At 39.1% G+C, this 17428-nt stretch overlaps 3 protein-coding genes across 3 annotated transcripts in view; 2 read left to right on the plus strand and 1 right to left on the minus strand.

Moving 5' to 3' along the window:
• Positions 1-419: 419 nt before the first annotated feature.
• LOC111326940 (G protein-coupled receptor 161B-like) lies at positions 420-4128 on the minus strand. Its single transcript, XM_088743316.1, has one exon. The coding sequence runs from the start codon at positions 3269-3271 to the stop codon at positions 2180-2182; it is 1092 nt and encodes a 363-aa protein (XP_088599442.1). The 5' UTR covers positions 3272-4128; the 3' UTR covers positions 420-2179.
• A 2132-nt stretch (positions 4129-6260) lies between these two features.
• LOC111326977 (uncharacterized) lies at positions 6261-8544 on the plus strand. Its single transcript, XM_022931077.2, has 3 exons — positions 6261-6418; positions 7555-7828; positions 8273-8544. Exons 1-3 carry the CDS (start codon positions 6367-6369, stop codon positions 8352-8354), a joined length of 408 nt encoding a protein of 135 aa, XP_022786812.1. The 5' UTR covers positions 6261-6366; the 3' UTR covers positions 8355-8544.
• A 1982-nt stretch (positions 8545-10526) lies between these two features.
• LOC111326990 (uncharacterized) overlaps positions 10527-17428 on the plus strand; it is a 34430-nt gene continuing 27528 nt past the window's right edge. Inside the window, 5 exon segments of the mRNA XM_088743111.1 lie at positions 10527-10890; positions 12916-13016; positions 13693-13809; positions 15578-15931; positions 17022-17354. Of these exon segments, the coding sequence (XP_088599237.1) occupies positions 12932-13016; positions 13693-13809; positions 15578-15931; positions 17022-17354 (889 nt within the window). The 5' untranslated portion in view covers positions 10527-10890; positions 12916-12931.

Below are 17428 nucleotides of genomic sequence, written 5' to 3' on the forward strand. Positions count from 1 at the left end.
GTGTGTGTGTTTCTGAATGTTTCTCTTTACGTAATCAATTTTTTTGAAAACGTTAAAAGGCCAACGTCATTGTCAGTGTTTCTGGTTTATCAGAATGATTCCTCGAAAAACAATATTAATTAATTTCGCAGTCCTAATTCTGATGTCCTGATCATCTATATTGTTTTCGTCGATCTTCGGAATTTTTGGCTTCGGGGTCTGGGTGGAAGAGGGCAGGGGAAAATGACATGGCTAATTTATAGGTGCCGAAGATATTTAAAAAGTTTTTCCCAAATTGTGCGTTTGTGCAGGCCTTTAAATATGTCAACTGGTGAAATTGCGGCTGAGTGACTCACTTGCCAAGTGCAAGTACACTGTGTCGGTCAAAGTGGAGCAAGATGTCAATGCAGGGCTTGTAGAGTGACAAAACAGGGACATTTGGAGATATTTTATTAAGACTGTGTCTGTGAAACAAATAATCCAACCTCCCGCTTGTTAGAGCCATGATGAAGGAATTACTTTGAGTCTTCGAATGAAGTGAAATTCAAAGAAACTTACGCTACAATGTTAATCTTAGATACAATCAACCTTGATCATGCCACAAAATGCTCCCTGACACTTAAAAAGAGTTTGTAAATAACTATTGGCCTAAATAACTTGTAATAATCTATATAATTCGGCATCTTAGGTTTATTGTTAACGGAACACGGGAAAAGGATTATTTATTTATTTATTTTAATGTTTATATTGTGTTAATATATATATTTGTGTGTGATTTATCATCACAGGTTTATTACGAATCAACTTAACGGCCTGTTCCCAGTTGGCTTGTTAGCTCAACTGGTAGAGCGCTGCACTAGTATCGCAGAGGTCAGTGGTTCGAATCCCGTACAGGCCTGATTTTTTTCAGGTCTGATTTTCGCTGTTCCATAAATAGCGCTCTCTACTGCGAGGATCGTGCATCATACATATTTGTGTGTGTATCTTAATATTTTAGATGCACAGCTTCATTGTAAATAAGTGATTTTGCTTTATGGATTCTGTGCCCAATAAAGTATCTATCTATCTATCTATCTATCCATCTATCATGAAACTGTAACACTCATATCTGATCTTTTTATTAATTTATTGTCTTTTTGTATTATGTATATTTATACATTCCTCAGTGTCGGTGGCTTGTGGCGGATATTTGACTCGCCGTTACTTGGCTCGGTAAAAATCCGCTACCAACCACCTCCACTTCGGAAAACAGTTATTGATTAAAATAAGAGTATTATACAAAACATTCTTTAAATCTGCCTTTCACGATAGATGATAGTGACTTCTTATCAATGCTATTTTCCACAATGCCTAAAGGATAGGAACCTTAATCAGTTTGTGACTGTGACTATCAGCACTTGCGACAGGATAATTATTCCTGTGGTTTGTATGTATGTATGCTTTAAACGAAATGTATAATTAAATGTATAATGTATGCTTTAAACGAAAACTATATTCTTCTTCATGTTTCTCGGTTTTCGATGGAATAAACCAGTAAAAACAATTGCGGTTGTGAACGTAATTTGTCACTCACGATATTAAAAGGTAATCAAATGGTTTTCTTGTGAAATTAGGAAATAATTTCACTTGCGTTTTTTCAAAATTCTGATTATTTCCCTCGCCTAAAGGCTTGGGAAACTATCCGAATTTTAAGAGCGTGAAATTATTTCCTAATTTCACTCGTCGCCATTTGATTACACATACTAATCTATGGAACCTGTGTTAAGCGACAGGATAATTATTCCTGTGGTTGATAATTTGCCTCATTACATCATCTTCTGCGGTTCATGGATAATTCATAAGTAACTAAAAATGCTGGTTAACTTAAACCTAATGTCGGAAGATTTCGACTCATAGAAAAGATTTTCTATAAAAGAAAAGACTTTCCATAAAACACAATTTTGACCTCCTCATTCAACTACCTCACGAAACCCGTGATTCAAATCGATAATTGTTTTATTAAAAACGCCCCCAAGATATAAGACAAATCTTACCAAATCTTAAATTTTTTAGCTCCCTTTTAATTTTAAGTTGACGCTTACTCTTACCATATTTGTAGATTATGGTATATTGGCTAATATACCATAATGGCTAAGCCAATAAAAAGTCTTGAATGGCATTATCCAATGATCCAGTTTTTAATAATGAAGAATAGACTGACTTAAAGTTTCGTTTCAGTTCGCTGTATTTTTGGAAGAACCTTGTCAAGATTTGTTCTTCCTCTCGCCCTGACCAGACCCCCCCCACTGGACTCCCCATGGGCTGAATTTGACCTTCCTGAAGGTTTACCCTCTGATGTATTCAGAGCAGCATGTACTTGTTTGAAAGCCATCCTAAACTGTGGATTGAACGCACCGTAGATTATCGGATTACAAAAACTGCTTGAAAACATCATGTAATAAACAATAATATAAACGAAACGGGGGGCTGTATAGCCTAACAATTCACAAAAACCAACAACACAAACTGGTGTCCAGCACAAAGTGTACAAACAAACTACAGCCACGAATACTTTGATTATCTTATTTTCTTTTTCCGTTGTTGCTTTCCTTTGTTGATAGTCTTGATCACCTAAATTGTTGTGAGTTTGAAGCTGGCGGGATCTTTGTCTTACAAATCTGAATATGGTGGAATAGCAGTAGATTATGATGATCATTGTTATAAAAATTGCTACCGTCAGTAAAAATATAATGTAGGAGATATCCTTCAAGTGCCATCCCATGGTGCAATCGGTGAATTTGTCACAAAATTCTATAGTTCCCCAGCCATACAGAGGCGGACTACATGCAAGGAGAGGAAAAACCCACGAGGAAACAATAATCCCATACGTTGTTTTACGGTCTGAAAAATACTTTACATACAAATTTCTTTTCACGATGCTGAAATATCGATTAACTGCAATTCCTGCCATCGTTTGAAGCGATGCTGTGCCAAAGACTAGCTCGAAAAAGCCAACAAATTTGCAAGCCACCGGACCTAATAACCTATAACCACTGCGCATGCTAGCTATCCAAAATGGCAGGTGCAGCGTTGCCATGGAAATGTCTGTCCACGCAAGATTCTCGACCAGCATATTAGTGATAGTGTTGAGACGAGGAGTTTTATGAATGGCGACCACAACTACGAAGTTGCCAACAATGCAGGCGATGCATATTAAAACTGCAATGGTTACTTCGATGCCAACTTGCAATGGTGTTCGCCCGAGAGGATCGTCCTCCAATTCTTGGGTATTACTTGTGTTCTTCCCTTCCATTCTTTTGCGTCGAAACCTCACCAGTTATCTTAGTTAAAATCAAATAATGTTCCAGGATGCAAATATAAAGACTTGCATTTTTATGCCGACCATCTTTTGATTTAGAGAATGCGTATTAATTGTTACAACCTGTGTAACTTGCGTTTAAGTACACCAAGCTTTATATGATTCCCTTCCACATACAGGGACAGATAATGGCCGAAATACTGCGAGCTTAAAACTGGTCTTTAGAATAAAAATTGTTTTCCTGGAGAAATAACAGCTGAACCCACTAATTGACAGCAGGCAACGACCTCAACGTGAGTAAATAAAGGACATTTTGTTCGGATTGAAAAATTTAGCTGTGTAAACACCTTACCGTTAGCTTTCCAGTGGGACGGATGTCTCCTTGTCGGCAGTCGTTTATTATGCAAAACGATTCCATCAGAAATGAGGTTTTAGCATCAGTGTCAGTTATGATAAACCAAAGATTTGGACAGTGCTTTGACTAAACGATATCAATAAAGAAATTTTTAAACGGACAAAACAATCCAGATATTAAAAAGGAAAAACATACGTAATATACAATTAAATGAATTGATAAGAAGATCAAATATGACTGCATTAGTTTCTTTGTGGCTCACTTCCCTCGGAAGCTCAAAGCAATTTCTTCATCGCGGCTCTAACAAGCGGAAGGTTGGATTATTTGTTTCACCGACACAGTCCTTATAATATGTCCACAAATGTCCCTGTTTAGTCACTCCACAAGCCCTGCATTGACATCTTGCTCCACAGTGTGCCGCAGTTTTGCCTGTTGGCATATTTAAAGGCCTGAACAAATGTACAATTTGGGAAAAACGATTTTAATTTCACGAGCACTCGTAAACTAGGCATGTCATTCCTTTTCTTCTTTCCCCCTGCCCCCTCCCACATAGAACCCGAAGCCATAACTTCCGAAGATCGACGAAAACGATATCGATTATCCGAACATCAGAGTGAGGACGTCCGAAAATTATTTAATTTTCTTCCCGGAGGGATCAGAATGCATATTCTCTCAACAGATTTCGTAGAAGAATTCCAAAGCCCCACGATCTCTTACAATAAGGGATCTTACAAAGATGTCAGTGTCTAAGGATATGAAGGGAAAGCAGTCGACTTTACTTTTAGAAAGTAAATGAAAGTGTACCTGAACTTAAGGATGCTCTGCATATTTCTGAGACATGACTACACTGTACACTCTCCTTTTTGATTCGGTTAAAGGGAACTTATTTTTCATAACAGAAAAATCCACGGAGCTTCCTTTTCATTTTAACCCTAACCCAAACGGGATGTTAAGATTAACTTTATATTCAGCACGAACCCATGAATTCAGCCGCAGACATCAGTTACGTAAGGGTAAACATTACAAAAGAAGGCGACAAGAGAAATGATTAGACAACACAGAAGAAATAGACACATTTGACTTTATCCGTTTCTTAGAGTTAGCGAAGCCGGAAATTTTTGCAGCCCAATTAAAATCAAACAGGGCACAAGATTTTTGTCACAAAACTAATTAAAATGGCAACATTAGATCACCTTTCCGTGCTTTATTCGACAAATCTTATGTTCAGCATGTGTTGAAAGATAAAGATTGATGTTGCCCCCAGTACGTAGTTAGAAATGATAAGACCCTTTCCTTTCCATCTTTGGAGAGCTATTAGTTTTAACAAAGCGTGATTGTAAACAGGGTAAATTTAAAATATCGCAGCTGGATCAATATCATGTTTCAAAACTAGTTAGAAGAAAAAAAGATGCAGTTGCATCGAGATCGAGTTGGAATTTTCTCGCGAAGGAATAATAAAGGTCCATAAGAAAACACTTCGGACAAAGCTAGGATGAGAGTAAACAAAACACTCAAATTTGCGAGGCGCCCGAACCAAATATAAGCCAGCTCTCTTAGACTTCGTTGTTTTGACTCTACGAATTCGTGAAAAAATTTGGTTCAAACAAGATTCGCACACGCTGATTATCGCATGGAATAAACACTTGTTAAGCTTATAATGATCAACACTACTTTCTCGCTTGTTCCAATAATACAAACACACGCCTTTGGGGTGTACTGTATTAAAATAAAGTATGATATCAACAACAATAGCTTGTAAAGAAAAAAGGAAGTTAATCGATCATTGCAGTTGTGACTGAGGAGTCTTTAAATATCCTGTAAAACTGACAGGAAGTCTTTGAGTTGGGCGAACACGGTTGGAAAATATCTTCAAGTCAGTACAAGTCGTTATTCCCCGAACTCTTTCCGGCCAACCAGCATAACGCTGAAAGACGAGGATTTCTTCTTCTGAGAAAAATGGTTTTGGTGCGAAGAGTATTTTTGGTCACCTTTGATTGACCTTGAAAATAATTTCAGTCTTTCGTATTCTTAAAGCACTGCTGCAACAGTTTCTTTCAGAATGCGAGCATTTCAACCACAAACGGAAGAGTTCATAGGCGTGTATTTCCTGAGGAAAAGATGAAAATTAAAATCGGTCTTTCTTGTAAAGTTATGCAGCTGAGGTTAAAGAAGAAAAGAAAGAATCAAGACAATAAAGCTTTAAAAAAGTTGCTAATAATTGTTTTATTTAATCTAAATCGTGTACAAGAGTCGAAAAACAAAAATGACTCAAAGCACTTCCCCTCAGGAAAAAGTCAGGAGACCTCTACAAAGGAAGTTTTGAGATGTTCACTTCCATCCACACACAGTATCATACATGATAAGCGCGGAGAAGGAATATCCAGTTGGGTAATGATTGCAAATTTGTGAAATAATACGACTTGGTTCATGATGATCATCTAAAGTTAGCGTTTTAGAATTTATGCTTCTTGTGCTTTTTTCTGGAAGGGAAACATCGATCGTGTTTGAAATGTAGTTTATTCTCGCCGTCACTTCAGGGAGTGCTGACATAAACAGGAATTGATTTTTTAAACTGACAGTTGATGTTACAGCAAAAACCACGTGACATTATTGATTTAATACCTGCACTCAGCTCGGCTAGTCAGCAGTGAGCGAGAGTCTTACCGCCATTGTGAACGTCCACAGCATTGAGATTCCAGGTCGGTTTGCAGGTTTAGCTTGAGACTTCACAAAAATGGAAAGACCTCTGATCTACACCCTCTTCTTTATTAGTTTACTGGGCACAGGTAAGGCAGATTTAGAGGAAAGCAAATTTAATTTTAGCCCTTCTGGGTAATACGGCGAAACTTCGCGCAAAACAGTAGAGAAAATTCACAAAATGGATAGAATGCGCACCACTGATATGACATTAAATAACCAGCTAACAATGGGGTTTAAATGTCTGCTAATAACTCAAAAAGTTTTACCAAATTCTTCTGTGGCAGGTTCATAATTACCTGTTGCCTGTTATTCAGTGTTTCAGGTATTTTTTTGACATAGGTGAAGTTTCATGTTCACGTCTTATCCAGAAAAAGATAAAAATACAAGAGAGGGGAACATGTGGAAACTGTGGCAACAAGCCCCGTAATGCTTCCGTTTGGCAACAGGCACTGATTTTGGCTCAAAAATTCCTAGTAAAGGGTTGAGCAAACAGTGTCAGTGAATAATATTTTCTGTGATATTACAGAAATTATTGAGCTGATGCACTGGTGGGGCTAGCTTCACTATGTTCAGAACATTCAATGATCACTTTTTCTTTTACAGATGAATATTTGTATAGACTTGAGAATGGGATAAATCAGTGCATTGAAATAAAAAAATTTCAGTCTAAAGCGGCAGGGAATTGCAAGTGTTTTGTCAGTATCTAGAAATTTAAGTGTTATTGATTCTTTTCCAATTGTTTAACACAATTCAATCTCCTGTCTACAAAACATTTCGGCATGTGCAAATATTTTTGACTGACAGCCAAGGGTGGTAAAAAACACAGCCTAACTCTTATCTTTTCGATTCGCACGTTTCGCGGAAATACTGTTGGAAGCTTGATCCTTTAGAATTTTAAAGCTATCTGCCACTCCTTTAGGTATAATTAAAGTTTTTCTTCATAAATTCCGACACGAGCTCGGCGCCATTTGTCTGTTACGCAATAAATGTGCGCTTTGTGATTGATCGGGGCCTGCGATCTATTGTACTCAAATGATTTCAGCCGGTCATAGGACAGTAATCTTTGTATGTCGCTATTATCAACTTTAAGCTAAAAGAGTGGAAATGTTGTTGCTGTGTCATTTTTTAATATTTATGATTTCCACAAATCCTTCAGTTTCGTGCTCAGAGAGGAGCTGTAAACTACGGTACGATTTCTTAATTTTCTTCTCCATGTTTTCAGGCCTGTCGTTGATGTGCCATACATGTTACTCACAGAAGTCTGGGGCCGATTGTACACGTAACGTTACTCCCCGTAACTGTAGTGGCATTCTGGACGTCTGTATGTCAGTCCGAAGAACAGCAACGCTCACCAATGGAAACACTGTGCACGAGTTTGCAAAGTCCTGTTTCATGGACGGTCTATGCACGCACTTCTTTTGTGAACAGAAACACGATCACGAAAAAAAAGTGGTTTGTCATCTTGACTGCTGCACGACCTCTCTCTGCAATACAAGGTTAGGGAGAATCCAAAAAAGTTGTTTTTCCTTTAACCGGTTTCCATGTGTTTTAGCTTATTTTAAGAGCGAAGACCAAAGTTGAAACATCCTCGAATTCTTCAATTCTTAAATCACCAAACAATTGCTTTCGTTTCTATGTGTGCGATGGAGAAACAACTCAGCCTTCCATCCAGATGAGACTAATTAGTTTCGTGCCCAGACCTTTCACGACCATCGCCTACATTTCAGTTACAGTTACACGGTAGGATCTGGGAACGAGATTAGAGGGTGGGGGAAGGGGGCATGGCAGAACTCTCAGCCACCGCATGCCACGGATACCTGGATAAGATTCGGCGCGTTTTAGGTCACGTGGCTTGAGTCCACACTTGCTTAACTAGTTAGCCTTCTCAATCTTAAAAATTGTCTTTGTCTCAAAGGCGTCTCTCTTCTCTTCCTTTTTAGACCATTACCAACGATCAAAGGGAGTACAAGGAGGACAATCAAAAGTAAAGCGCGTAACCCCTTACAACCTGAGTCAAACTGAATACCCTCAGGGTTTCATTGGTTATCTTAACCACCCAACAGGGTACCCAGGATAATGCTGCTTTAAATCCGCATTATAATTTCAAACGCCATGTATTTTTAATGATTATAGTATCGTTTATATCGAACTATTGTATAAACTGCAATTTTCCATGCTGTAAAATCTCTAATAAAGAATATTTTGTCCAGAAGATTTATTTAATGCCTTGGACCAATAATGAAGGAAGTCGTTATCGACTCTGGTAACGCCTTACATAGATACATAGATGTTAACTGACCACTCCCCATGGGGGCTTTTCAGGGCCAATTCCCACCCAGCAACCACCCCAGGGGAGGACATCCATCACACAGTAACCGCCGTCAACAATACTCCTTCTTTGGACAAACCTCAAGTGGGGGAGGGTGGACGATCAGATTACACAGTCAAGAGATACTCCCGGGGTTAAAAATAATTTTTTTTAAGGTACCGAAAAAGCTTCATTGATGTGTTCTTTTCTTGGAACTGATTAAACAAAATAATTAATCCTTTTTTGCATCTAATATCTATTATTCATTATTCTGCTTTCACTCTTACAAATTGTCATCGCCCATCCTTCCGTGGAGTCCGATCTTTTACGAATGCGCCCTCACGATAATCTATGTTTGAAAGAGAGGAGGTCAGTTTCTGAAATCGTAATACTTGAGCATAAAACATTTTCAGAGAAACTGGCATAAATCCACGAACGATATCAACCATTTTTTTTTTTTTAGGAAAAATGTAAGTAAAGCTCGTTAATTACGTACTTACTCCCGTGGAAAAAAGTATATGAACGAACCTTATCGGTTATTCTAAAAGTGCGGGTAGATATGATGACAGCTCTTTTAAAATATCAACGCTTAGAAACTTAGAAGAGTTCTCCGCTTCTTGGTAAACCTTTTGATCACGTTTTGTCACGGTTTATGACTTCAAAGTGACAATTTTTTTAATTGCAGGTGCAGACACAACAATTTACTATTCAACACCTTCACCGGTTTAACTCTGAACCTACTTATCTTGAGAAGTGAAACTTTTTTTAAACTGTTAAGAATGGTTAACTTTTTTTAATTTAAGAAACATGTTGTTGCTGTTGCGTGGATTCAAAGAAAAACAAACATGACAACAAGCGTCATCACGTACCAAATTTATCATTTTAGCTTATTTTTTTTCCGCCTTAACGTATGTCGCGCCCCCATCCATTTGGCTCACGGTGTTATGGAGCTCCCTTCGTTTTTTATTGAACAAGAAAACCGTTCTCCCGTAAGAGATGATGTTGAACCTTTGTATGCAAATTTCGTTTTTACATTCTAACTTGTACCTATGCACTGATCAGTTGTAATTTCTGTTGGTGATGTTGATATTTCTCGCTTGACAGCTGAATGACAAATACAATGACAGTCTTTATCATTGAGAAAAACACTTCCAGTCATCATTAAAATTAAAGCTTAGTCCGTGACCTATTACAAGTGGTTCGTAAATAAATTTATCATGGTTAACTGCTCAGAAAAATCAGTCACATTAAAGCGCAGTGGATTTTTTCTATCAGTAGATAATTTGGTCTTATTAACTGAGTTGATAATGTTAATTTGTCGCCTTAAGGAGTTTCAATCCAAGAAGTTCTACAGTAAAACAGATTTCCTTTTTCCTGTCTTTTATTTTACCTTCATTATGCGAATTATAGGGTAGTTTTTTATTTTGTTTCCCCTATTAAGTACCTTTTGTCATCATTATTCTTTTATTTACCTCTTTGTCAACTGTGCAAATGAGCGTTAATTCTAAAATTTATTCCGTTTTTCACTCTACGGAACAGGTGGCTACATTCTGCAATTAGGGGACGTATATGATGTGATCACTCCCTCGTTTAGAACAAGACTTATCACAAAACATATTTTTTACATAGAGCAATAATGCTTTAAAATTCAGTTGCCGGTTTCTGAAACGAGATATTTCATTTCATACACGTCAATTGGCAAGCGCCTTCTCCGTTTCCTCAAGGGTTTAATTTTGACATTACTTTAGTATGATATGTTATTTGTTTACGTGCGCACCTTTTTAATCTTTTTGGCAACTTTTGATTTTTCGGACACCAACCAAGAACAAAAATAATATGGTCCAAACAATGCTTACTTATTATTATGGGTAGGTGGGAACATTTGGATGCAAATACGGTATATTCCTTCACTGCTCATTAAATTTTAACAGTTTGTATTCATTAGGGATAACGGTAATCAGGTTTCATCGACAAAGCATGGTCTGGTTTCAAGTTCATTTCGATTTTAATTTCAGTTCGTGGAGACTTAATATGATGTGTAAATGAAAGAACATTCTTCGAATCGTTCAAAGCCTCCTGCTACGGCTCAAGTGTCTTGACGTCAGGAGCCGATGACAAAGCATATATCTACAGGTTCTAAATGAATATTGGAGACGTTGTCTTCCTAAGTCGCTCAGCAAGGACTATCGTGTAAGAAGTTCGTGACAGCAGTGCGTTTTGAGATTCAGGTGATGAAAAGCTTGACCCGAGGTGAGACATTTGACATTTTGAAATTAACTTTTAACTTCTAACGAGAAATTTGGTCGAGATTATCGATTTAGAATCCTATATCAAAAGGGTAGAAAATACAGAAATGGTGCACCGGAGAAAGAGGCCTGTAATATTTTGTAAGGTTTTCAAATGTACTTCTACGTCGTTTGTGCGTTTCTCAATTGACATGATTTTACTTTGCATGAAACTCCTTCGTGCGTGGACATTCAATAATATTTACATTCACATAATAACGTTTGCTTTTTCGCTTGAAGATGGGAATTATGACCTTTTCGAAAAATGATATGTTTTCTTTGCGTTGCAGAAAATGAGGCGTTTAGAATTTGAATTACTTCGAGTGAAAAAATGCGAACATGTGTTTATCAAAATTATCAAGCAATGTACACAAACGTTAATGTCAATCACGGTCGTGTCAGATCAGACTATAAATCTGTTAAAATTCAACAGTGCTTTACTTGAAGCAAGACATTGGTTCACCTTCGTCTTGCTGCACTCAAATCAACAACGATTCTCAGAACCTCTTGAGGTTTTTCCAGAAATCGCGATTTCCTATATAGATTTGCTTAGATTTGTATTTGTTTTAATGTCAGTTGTAATGCAGATATCCTGTTGAAGACACGAGACAATGTAGCAGCACTGTTAGATTAAAATACCTGTAGATTTTCTTTTCATATGAAATCAAATTTCATATTTCAAGACATTCCAAATGAATTTCGCTCTTGTCTTCATTTTCCTCAGCATTTGATGACTGTTAAGGTAACAGTCCACCGCACTATGTAACACGTGAAGCTTTTTGACAATGTTTGACGGAAATTGCATAATCTTTGATCAGTATTCCTGCGCTCCTTTGCAGCTCTTTGGTTCTCTCTTCAACCCCTCTTTACTTTGAGAATCCAAGATGACGTGACATATTTCATGAAGATCGTAGTATTTGTATCTTCACTATGTTTCACTATTACGCAAAAGAATTGGACATCGTGAAATACAATCTTCAGATTTTACTTCACCACGACAGTGGCGAATGACGTAATTAAATTATGAGCCACGGTTGACCTTCTTGACGTAATAAAGAGTATTGGCGTCTCGTATTGGACATGTAAAAAAGGAAATTACTGACTTATGGAGTAGGCAATATTTTTTTCCAAAATGAAGCGACGCCGGATGTAGCGCAGAAATGCTTGGGAGGGTCTTGGATCTGGAAAAAAACACACCCAAAAGAAATAAAAATGTTTCATGAAGATTGAGGTCGTTTCTTGGTAGTTTTAAGTTCAGCTGTTTCGTCTTGCTTGTGTAAAGCCACAGGGTATAGCCTCCGGCCATTTGGGCTTAAATTCTCCTTGATAATCTATTAATTTTATTTTTAAATATTCGGGTCGCAAAGTAGACTACCGACAGTGGATCACTTCTGAATATGATGCCAGTCTTTGCAAGCAAGGTAAACCAAGTCGCTATTGTGGCGACAATTCTTTACGCCAATCACTGAGCCATGTTAAGCAAAACTAAATAACCATTGATTGTGTTTACACTGAGTGGACGATTGCTCTGACTGTCACGGCCTCTTCGTGACTTCGCGTGACTTCGCGTGACTTCGCGTGACTTCGACCCGAGCTCTTTTTGTGGCGTAATAGATTCAGTAGTACAATACTCAATCTTCCGACGAGAAAATAGCCTATTAAAAGTTCACAGATCTAGACAATGAAAATGACGAAATTCGGAAATGAGGTAACTCCCGACTTCTTTAAAATCCAAGAGAATACATACTATTACAATTCAAGATTTCATCTTAGTAATCAGCTACTTTGGTTTTCCCTCCCCTCCCCTTCACTGCCATCCCTTTCCCTCCCCCTCCCCTCCCCTCTCCTCCCCTCCCCTCCCCTCCCTGCCGTAAAAGCCAAGAACTTGAAGGCGTTGGGTCTCATCTCTCACGAATGAACAAATGTTTGGGAGACTTCTTAGGAGCCTTGGGAAAATATACTAATTATTATTGTTAACTTTTCTGTTTAGTTTGACCAAATCATATATGGAGCCATTGACAGACAGCACGCCTGTTCTCAAAATTGTTCTGCTTTTGGTCCTATGTTTATCGTTTGCAACAAATGTAAATGGTGAGTAGTGTGGACAAAACGTGTATACAAATGAACATGAACATCACCATTTGCACCAGGGTGGGGACGGGCCGTCCTCTGTTAACCCTCGTACTCAGTGTGGTTTGGCTTCCCCTCAGATCTTTCCTGCATCTATTAACTTTATTTTGGCAGCCTCGCTAAGAAGAAATAAGGGTAGAAAGTAAATATAGATATTTCTCTCCACCTGAAAATAGGGATTCGTTTGAAACTCAGGCTGTGATGAAAAGTGGGATGAGCGATTGATTTTAGGGATCGGATATTATTCATCCCCAGGGGGGGGGTTGGAGAATTTTGGTTGTGTCGAAATAAATTTACTTGACCTCCTCATAAAGCTCTTTAGTGTTCTACTGGTCTCCCCCCCATAGGAAGTCAATTTGCTGTAGTCTCCCCTCAAAACTCTGTTAGAGACGACTGATCCCCTTCCGTTTCCGATGAGGAACATGTAGCCCCCCCATAAATATCTTACGACCCCCACCCCGGCAATAAATAATGACTGGTCCCTCAGGGACTGTGTTCATATGTGAGTAAGTGGGTGAGTTGCGAGCGTGCGAGGGCGAGGCACGAGCGTGCGAGCGAGCGAATGCTGATTAAACGACTGGATGAGCTGAGCGCAGAAGACGTAATCGATTTAAATGTGTTTATAACGCTGTTGCAGGACAAGGGATATGCGCTGAATTACAACCCTGTCAAAATTCTGGGATTTGTTCTGATAATCTAGGTTCCTACACGTGCCACTGTGTTGGAGATTTCACTGGTCAACAGTGCACATCCCGTAAGTACTATCATTCGCATTTCATTTGGACTTTAGATAAATCTCCCGTTGGACGGGTGGGCCTCGGGCAAGGGGTGCTTCTTGTAATGGAGATATACGGGAATGCTTCGTCCTAAGGAGATACCTTTCTATCAAAGAGATGAAATTAATTTTGCTTGTCGTGGTACAAAAAAAGGCCAAATAAAGCATTAAATAAGCTCTAACCATTTAATTATTTTGTTTAATTTAAGAACTGGTCAAAGCTGCCTTGTTTGTCGTACATGAGAAAGTAGCCTTTTGATTCAGTGCGCAGAATTACTAAGGGACTAGGGTCTGTACCTAGGAAAGCTATGTGGTTGTGTCACGATATTTTACCTGATCCCTCCATAACACGAAAATTTTTATCCTCACCAGGCATAAGGGGTTTAACTTCATATCTGTTTCCAACTATTCAGCTCAATAGCATGCTTGGTTTGGAAACCAGGCGCATTTGTGGCGTTGCGTGACATACAGCTCCGATCGTGTCTGTCGAAAAATACAGAACTTATCTAGTGATTTTTAGCCTTTTTAGAAGTTTAAGCGTTAGGAAAAGTGTATGATTTAATGTTTTTTGGCTCAGTTCAGGTAATCAGTCGACTAGATAGCCAAAGTAAGTTCGAAAGATGTGCACCAACATGGCGGCTCCATACTGGGCTCTGCAAATTTGCGCAAAGCATTTCGACAAATATCTGAAGTTTGGAAAAACGAAAAGGCCTAAGACGTGAAGGACTGTCTTCTTTACCTATTTCCTATAGCATTACAATTTCTTGACCTTATCCACTGAATAGTTCTCGATTTATTTTTCGTAGCGTAAGAGTGAAAACGATCTATTGAGGGGGACATGGGGGGTTCTGAATACCGCGACACCGAAAACAAAATAGAACAAACACCCCATCACCGCAAAAAATATTACCAACACATCGACGCCGCTACTGTAAACTGTCTAAATCTCAGGATTAACCTGGTCTGGTTTCATTCATCTTTATCACACGCTGGTCTTTGGCTGGCCTATAGTCCTTGTGGTAGAGGTCTAGAGGTCAAGTAAAATATAAACGCGCAGGGCCTGGGATCAAACAGTAATGTTTATTAACTATTAACTCGGATGTATTGCCACTTTCGTACGAACAGTATAAGTTTTTAAAAGGGTTAAGAAAAAACTGCAGCACCGGAAATGGTTTATTTTACCGAACACCTTCGATTTGAAATTACCTATACTGTAAAGTATGCCATCTCGGAGATCACCGCAACACCGCTCTTCACCGCAATACTGCATTTAAAAAGGGTTAACGATGCAACACCGCAAACCCCAATGACCTCTTATTATTATTCCCTCTTTATTGGCAGCTGATTGGCAAACAATTTTCTATAATCCTCCCTCCCTTGACGACAGCTGATCCCCCCCCTCCATTCCCCTTGAAAACCATGTGATCTCTCCCAAAATCCTTTCTTCCTCCCCCCCCCCCCCCAAACCGGGTACCAAACAATGAGTGGTCACTAGAATTAATCAAATCAGGATTTGACCTTAGAGACTCTCTCTCTCTCTGTGTGTCTCTCTCTCTCTCTCTCTCTCTCTCTCTCTCTCTCTCTCTCTCTCTCTCTCTCTCTCTCTCTCTCTCTCTCTCTCTCTCTCTCTCTCTCTCTCTCTCTCTCTCTCTCTCTCTCTCTCTCTCTCTCTCTCTCTCTCTCTCTCTCTTCTCTCTTTCTCCTGCTATTGTCTTTCTTCTTACGTCTGTTAATTTTATTGTTTCAGTTAAATTTACGGCAAGGATTGGAATCTCCCAGCTTGTGGATCGCAATCTTATTCCACATCTCACGGACGTCGTTCCTCCAGATTTAACCAACTTCAATGCACAGAGTCAACGTAGCACAGTTTCTATGATAGTCGCAACGGCAACGCCCTTTCCGAAGACCTTCAAATGGACTTTGAATGGCTCTGCCCTGAAACTGAATCAAGAACCCACAAGCGATCGCATATACACGACAAGAAATGGAGGATTGAGAATCAGGTCTGGGGATTATTTACGGGATGAAGGTGATTATCAGGTCTTCATGTCGAACGCCTTCGGAACTGTGTTTAGTAAAAAAGTGGGGCTAAAATTTTCAGGTAAGGCATAAGTCGAGGTAAAGCACTAATTAAGATTTAAAAAATGTAGTCCTATTACTGCTAAATGTAGGCTCAATGATAAAAAAATTGTTGACCCCAAAATAGAAGAGAAATAATTATTGGCAACCCTTTGAAGCTGGCTAACATGGTTACATAGTATCAGAAGTCATCAACCCGAGAAACTTTTTAAAAGTATATAATGTAACCTTAACTGTATCCACAGCCGTTACACTTAATACAACGAGCGACCAGCATCTCATTTCTCCTAGCTCTTCTCAGTATCACTGCGTTATCCAAAACTATGGTCACAAGAATGTATTGTCGGTTCCATAGGAACAGGGATGGCGCAGTGGTGAGAGCACTCGCCTCCCGCCACTGTGGCCCGGGTTCGATTCCCGCACCTGGCGTCACATGTGGGTTGAATTTGTTGTTGGTTCTCGTCCTTGCTCCGGTTTTCCTCCCTCCGCAAAAACCAACATTCTAAATTCCAATTCGATCTGGAAACAGTGGACAAGAAGAGCCACCCAGTGGATATCCATTGCTAAATTATTATTATTTATTATTTATTTATTTATAGGAAATTTTTAATAATCAGTATGGAGAACAGGCATGTTGATGTCAGTAGGTGAAGGGCTAATGGAGATGTCCAGTGGATATGGGTTAATTTTACAGAAAAAAAGGGAGAAAACATTGGAATTGTGCTGATGTTTAATTAATACATGGCAGAGCGTTAAACGAGCAGCTATGTATCCACAGCGATCGTGTCATGCGACCACAAAAGCTACATGAGGAGTCCGTGACAGTCTGTCTTTACCTTTATTCCCATGTGAAAACCAACGAGTGGCCTGGTTACTAACTTAAGCCCGTTTTCTAAGCTACTCAAGAAAGAGATCCCCTAAAAGATTTTGGATTAGTGTCAGTATCTGAGCAACTGCACACCCACCCCTCCCCTAACCCAACAACAGTCAACTGATAATAAGCTGGGGTTAATATTTGGTTAGGGGAGGAGGGGGTGCGCAGTTGTTTGGATAGCTAGGCAACCTCGTCTTGATTCGCTCATTTCTATTTTTATTTTTGCTACTCCTGATAGTCGCCGGACCATTTACAAGCCTTCGTATACGAAACGTCAGTATGATCGAGAATGAAGCCTTTCTTCTCCCTTGTGGGTCGCTTTCATACAGTTACCGTGTCAGCTACTCTTGGAGTACTCAGAGACCAAGAGCGTCCTTGCGCCCCATCAACTCATCGTTCAAACCGCGAATACTCACGGAACCAAACGGGGATTTATTATTCTCGCCTGTCAGAGCCAGTGATGTTACCTCTTTTATGGCCTCCGGAGGTCACTTAAGATGTAGTGTAAGAAGTCTTCATTCAGTAAGACCCCAAATAAGCCCGGCCATATATTTTCACGGCAAAAGATCAGGTAAGTTCCCTTTTCAATAACGTAGGAATCTGTAAATCTAGAGACTACAGTGGCTTCATGAGGTTTACCCTCAG

The sequence above is a fragment of the Stylophora pistillata genome, chromosome 13, assembly GCF_964205215.1.
Source record: "Stylophora pistillata chromosome 13, jaStyPist1.2, whole genome shotgun sequence".
Classification (NCBI taxonomy): domain Eukaryota; kingdom Metazoa; phylum Cnidaria; class Anthozoa; order Scleractinia; family Pocilloporidae; genus Stylophora; species Stylophora pistillata.

Excerpts from the sequence above, each read along its gene's own strand:
- LOC111326940 (XM_088743316.1), bottom strand. The coding sequence starts at position 3,271 with ATGGAAGGGAAGAACACAAGTAATACCCAAGAATTGGAGGACGATCCT.
- LOC111326977 (XM_022931077.2), top strand. The coding sequence starts at position 6,367 with ATGGAAAGACCTCTGATCTACACCCTCTTCTTTATTAGTTTACTGGGC. Across the intron at positions 6,419-7,554 it reads TATTAGTTTACTGGGCACAG|GCCTGTCGTTGATGTGCCAT; the intron begins GTAAGGCAGATT and ends CCATGTTTTCAG. Across the intron at positions 7,829-8,272 it reads ACCTCTCTCTGCAATACAAG|ACCATTACCAACGATCAAAG; the intron begins GTTAGGGAGAAT and ends CTTCCTTTTTAG.